Source organism: Tupaia chinensis, unplaced genomic scaffold (genome assembly GCF_000334495.1).
Source record: "Tupaia chinensis unplaced genomic scaffold, TupChi_1.0 Scaffold000217_1, whole genome shotgun sequence".
Taxonomy (NCBI): Eukaryota; Metazoa; Chordata; class Mammalia; order Scandentia; family Tupaiidae; genus Tupaia; species Tupaia belangeri.
The window spans coordinates 4,455,054-4,460,691 of record NW_006159692.1 but is presented as its reverse complement, the minus strand read 5'-3'; the positions used below and the strand labels follow the sequence as shown (position 1 = coordinate 4,460,691).

General features: G+C 41.2%; 1 protein-coding gene across 2 annotated transcripts in view; it reads left to right on the top strand.

Moving 5' to 3' along the window:
- Positions 1 to 3,645: 3,645 nt before the first annotated feature.
- The window catches only part of IDE (insulin degrading enzyme), a gene marked incomplete at its 5' end in the record, with an annotated part of 69,096 nt that continues 67,103 nt past the window's right edge, over positions 3,646 to 5,638 (top strand). For both annotated transcript variants that reach the window (XM_014587532.1, XM_006147637.2), the window contains 2 exon segments: positions 3,646 to 3,818; positions 4,712 to 4,919. In XM_014587532.1, coding sequence (XP_014443018.1) covers positions 3,646 to 3,818; positions 4,712 to 4,919 — 381 coding nt within the window.

The window sequence follows — 5,638 nt, the reverse complement described above, 5'->3', positions numbered from 1 at the left end:
GAGGAGTTCCCAGTCATTTCTTTCAGTCCTCCAGCAGGTGAGGATCAAGTCTTTATAGAGTATGATATGCCATAGCTCGAGCCAGACTGCCTATGGAATATGGATTGCTGGGGATGGGTCTTGTTTGAAAATGTTCCTACAATTGCGTTTGACTTATACTCCCTCAAGAAGTCATGATTGACTGATAGCATTGTTGGCTTGGAAATTTATAGCTGCTCTTGATTCTGTGTGTAAATGTCTAAAAGTAACTGGGCTAGTTTTTATGTGTGATTTACAGGATAAACCCACGTCTTTATTCTCAGCCACACCAGGGATATTAATCAGGCACAGCTTCACCGTCGAAATAAGTTATCTCTGTGTCTGTGATGTGCTCTGAGCATTTGCAAATCCTTCTTACCGGACTGGGGACTCTCACTCTCATCCTGTTCTCTGCCTGCATCCTGCTCTCAGGGTTAGTGTTCGGTGTGTGTAAGACAGTTATTATAATTGGACAGTGGAACTAAACCGAAATAGCTTTTGGCTTGTGCTCCCACCTAGTGGGGTTCTAGAAGCCCTAACCAACCCCTCCTACCTCTGGTGGAGTCTTGCTGGGAAAGGAGCCAGGCTTTCTCTTTAGCAAACACTGAGCTTCTTACTGCCCCCTTTTAAGGCTGGGGGGCTCAATGGAGGCTGCCTCAGGGCTGCTAGGGTTGCAACTTATTTTTTGAAATCATTATCATTTATATTGAACCCAAATGAAGATCTTTGAAACAGACAAACTGAAGGCATTTGCTGCAGCCTGAACAGATGGCCCTTCAGGAAATACCTTAACCAGGACTGTTCCTTGTTCCCCTTCTTGGAGTCTTACATAGACCATTTTCTGTATAATAGAATTAGTACTTTTAATCACAAAGCACTATATTTTAGACTTTCTAGTCACCTATTTTCGGTGTCCAGTGCCATTATACCTGAGAAGTCTCAGAGATTTTCATCTCTCTTTGACATTGAACTTAAGTGGCCCATGGCTAATGAAGTAGAAAAGAATTGTTAATAATGGCTTTTCACTTCCAAATTACTTTGGAATTCTCCAGCAGTGGCCTCATGTCCCCAAAACGTGGTATTATATTTACACTTTATTTTTTCAAGGAACTATTTTTGCTATAAATAGGGCAAGACTTTAGCACTATCTATGTAAAGCAATATGTGATTTTTACAAACCAGTATTGATGCATTTAGGAAGACTTAGAGTATCTTCTCAAAAGAAGATCTAGAGGATAGTCTTAATAAGATAGGCCTGTCAGTTATTTATATTTTTAAAAGAATTATTTTTTATTTAACTTTATTTATTTATTTTAATTTGACCAGAGAGGGAGAGAGAGAAAGATGCCAGGTTTGGGACTTGTACTGCAGTCAGCTATGTAGGAGACTAGCGCCCTTAACCACCACGCCACCTGCCAGCCCTGGTCTGTCAGTTATTACTTAGTTTAGAAGAATAGTTATGGGTAGTTTTGGAGAGGAAGATATTCTGATAAAAACAAATTTGATTTTTTTTTCTCTCTCTTAATCTCTAAAAATTTTAACATTAAAAAAAAATTATCAAATTTTAACATTAAAAAAAAAATTATCTGGGACCAGCAGATAGGGTAATAGTTACATTGCTGGATTCCCAAGTAGTCAACCATGGTTCGAGTCCCAGACAAGGCAGCTTAAAGCTCACACTGGGCACGTGTGGGTGCGTGCCCAAAATCCCGAGAGCATAGTGGAGAAGAAGGGATTGTGGTGTGGCCATCCCCCCTGGGGGATGATTTCTCGTTTTCTGTCTTTCTCTCTGGCAAGCGCACAGGCCCTATAGCAAAAATTGTCCCCCCCAAAAAAAAAAAGTATTTTACGCAAAATAATTATATGCCCGTTTTTACGCTCTGATTTGCCTGTAGCTCCGTTTCTTTTGTATGCTAAGAAGCACATGTCAAACACAGGCTCACTTTGCTTTTAACTTTCAGATATGTTTTTGGCTTTACCTGATTAGTATGTTATCCTGTCAATAATAACAGATTTAATAGTTTTGTCTGTTAAGAAGTTCCTAGTACTGGGATTGGCAGGTGGCGTGGTGGTTAAAGGCACTGGGCTTCCACATGGCCGACCGCAGTTTGAGTCTCGGACTTGGCGGCTTGCTTTCTCATTCTTCCCCACCCACCACCCCCACTCTTGCTCTGTCCCTCTCTGATCAAATTAAAAGAAAAGGAAGAAAAGAAAGAAAAAATAATTCTAAGAAAAAATTCTCCGTATAGACAAAAATAACATCTGCCATACTCTCTAAAAACATACATACCCCAGACTCTCTTCACTACGCTAACACCAACCAGCCCCCTACAGGTTTCTATGTGCTGGGAGTCCTTCCCCTCAAAATAACCCTAGCCTTTCTAGAGGAGACAAAACAGAAACGAGACTATCAGAGGAAGCCCTTGGTCAGGAATTGATCTAACACTTCTGGTAAGCCTGTTCCTGCTAGACATTCAACTCTAAATCAAATTACAAAAGATTACTTGGGGTCCTTCCAACTGTTTGTCGTATGTCCGTGCTTTTGCTGCTGTAGTGGGTCCGCCTAGATCGCTTGTTTTGTATTAGGGCTTCACAGGATTGTTCCTCACTGGGGGTTATTCTTCATTCTTCACGTTCTCAGCGTATGTGTGTCAGAGCCCTGAGTTCCAGATCTGCCCTATCTGACTGTTGTCCAGTTGAACAGTGTTCTGGCTGACCCAGTAATAATTGTTTTTTGACTCTAATAATTCTCAAACCTCTCACGTCACTTACTCTAGTAGATACCCTGAAATATGTGTGAAAGTAGTTACTGAAAACCGCTCCAAACAAGCACCCTGACCGACTCATAGCCCAGCCCACCCTGTCTCAAATTCTCGTTCATTTGCTCTTCTAGACAGAACCCTGGCTCCAGGAAAACAAGGCCGTTCCTTGGTATTGGTATTGGCTCTAGGACCCCACCTGGGTACCCAAATCCTCAGACGTGCTCGTGTCCCTCAGATAAAATGGCATAGTGGCTTCCACTGTCCCCAGGGTGCATTCTGGTAGCTGCTACCGCTGCTCAGCAGGTTGAGGCCACAGGAGTCCCAGGTTTGATTCCTGGCCTATGCTAAGAACTGGGTGTGTTGACACATGCTCATAGGCCAGCTACTCAGGAGGCTGTGGATTACAACACAGCAAGGCCCTGGCTTTAAAAAGGTGGCTGGGGATGGCCTGGGATTTTTACCTAACCACAAGCATCTTCTCTTATATTTTAAATCATCTCTACATTATGATACTTCCTACGACATAAATGCTGTATCAATATGCTTATACTGAATCGATTAAGGAATAATGATGGAAAATATCTGTATATAGAACCAGTTTTTTAGAAAATAGTTTTGATTCACAGTTAACTGACTCTACAGAGGCAGAGGCCGAGTGTATTATTAGTATTTCTCTGAGAGAATGAGGGTTACGAGGGAGGAGTGGCTGTACCCTGTAGAGAGGCTATAAATAAAGTTTCCTCCAGATACTTTTTATCTGATGATGTATTATGTGCGTCCGCTTGATGTTATTTTTTGTTCTTAAGAAGAAAAAGGAGTCACAGTCCAGTAATTAATCATCTTTTCTTTTCAGTTTCCAAAAAAGGACTTACAGCAAAATGAGTAATCCAGCCATCAAGAGAATAGGAAATCACATTATCAAATCTCCTGAAGACAAGCGAGAATACCGTGGGCTAGAGCTGGCCAACGGGATCAAAGTCCTTCTCATCAGCGATCCCACCACGGATAAGTCGTCAGCCGCGCTTGATGTCCACATAGGTATGATTTAAAATTGTGAATTAAACTTTATTCCATTTTACTGACCTAAGGTTGACGTTCCCATCCTTTATAGTCATGGTTCTGATTTTTTTTTTTATTCCATTTTACTGACCTAAGGTTGACGTTCCCGTCCTTTATAGTCACGGTTCTGATTTTTTTTTTTTTTTTGGTACACTTAATAAATATCTCCCATAGATTCTTACTTACATATTTCTTCCACACTGAAATGTTGCTTCAGTCAGCTTGCTGCTTATCTGTGTGAACACTTAGTAGGGGGTTGCTGCTTCCTTCTTTTTTCCCCCCTCTGGAAAGCTCTCATTTAACTCAATGGCATTTTAAAATTGAAGAAATAAGGTCGCGTTGAGCAGAGAACCATCATCACCTGCTGTGATGTAGAGTACTTTGCAAGTACCATGGACTTCTGCTCCAGGACCCTTAAAAGGGGTCTCCGTACAATGACTGAGATAAGGAAAGCACTGTGCTTAATGTTTCACAGCTAGTAGGACCGCTAACCCCCACCCTGCTCTTACCACTATGCTATGTAGTCTCACAATAAAATAAACCAGGACCGGAAAGGTCTAGTTCTTATAAAAGAGCAGATTTAACTCTTTCTTTCCCTCCAATGCATGAGGAAATGAATGTCCCAAGAGGTTAAGTAATCTGCCCAAGGTCACCAGCTAAAGTCATGTCAGGTCAAGCGCTGGTACCCAGTGCTTTCTGACTGCTGGTTTACCTTCTAAATACCAATTTAGAGCAGCCTGTGCTTAACTCTCTCTGATTGGATGGTGGGCCTTTTTATGCTTACAGGAATTCCAAATCATCTGTAATTCGTCTGTACTTATTAGCCTTCAACTTTAAAAAACGATTTATTATATATGTATTATCTCTCTCAGGTTCATTGTCAGATCCTCCAAATATTGCTGGCCTAAGTCATTTTTGTGAACATATGCTTTTTTTGGGAACAAAGAAATACCCTAAAGAAAACGAGTACAGCCAGTTTCTCAGCGAACACGCGGGAAGTTCAAACGCCTTCACTAGTGGAGAGCATACCAACTACTATTTCGATGTTTCCCACGAACACCTGGAAGGTGCCCTAGACAGGTAATGTTACATAGCCTATCGGTTATTCAACTTGGTGCATGTATCATGTTCATAATAACAATTGTTTTTGTCATTTTTACAAAGATGGCTTTATGGTGTTACAGTTGAGCAAAGGGTATTTTAACTAGTATTTTTCTCTGTGTTTTCTAAAAAAGTCACAAGAGACCTCATACATTTACTCTGTGGGAAAGGAAAAATAACGGTGTGGCTTTGAACCAGGCTGCAGGCCTACAGAATACCTAAGGACTCATAAAATTCTCACTGGCCCCTCCCCTCTAACTGGTGCTGCATTCAAAGCATGTCATGAAGAATAACTTGTGACAGTGTCATGGATTCCCTTATTTTTCTCTCTAGAATTATGTATTTAATTTTATTGATCATCATTATCGTTTTTTAATCTGCTTCAGGGCACATGTACTCAGCAGAGAGAGACAGAAACAGAGACAGAGAAAGTGAGAAAGCAAGTCGCTGAGCCCAGGACTTGAACCGTGGTCGGCATTGTAGGAGTCCAGCACCTTAACCACTATGTCATCTGGCGGCCCCAGATTCTTTTCAAACATTCTTCCTGTTCCATAATTGCTAGACTAAATATTCTGTCCTCCTTCAGGTCTTTGCTTCTCAAGGGTACTTAGCAGATACAGAATGTTTTGATTTGTTACTTCAACCCTGGCAATGTATTGCAGGTGTTTTCTGGAACGAGTTCCATTACACCAATTTTT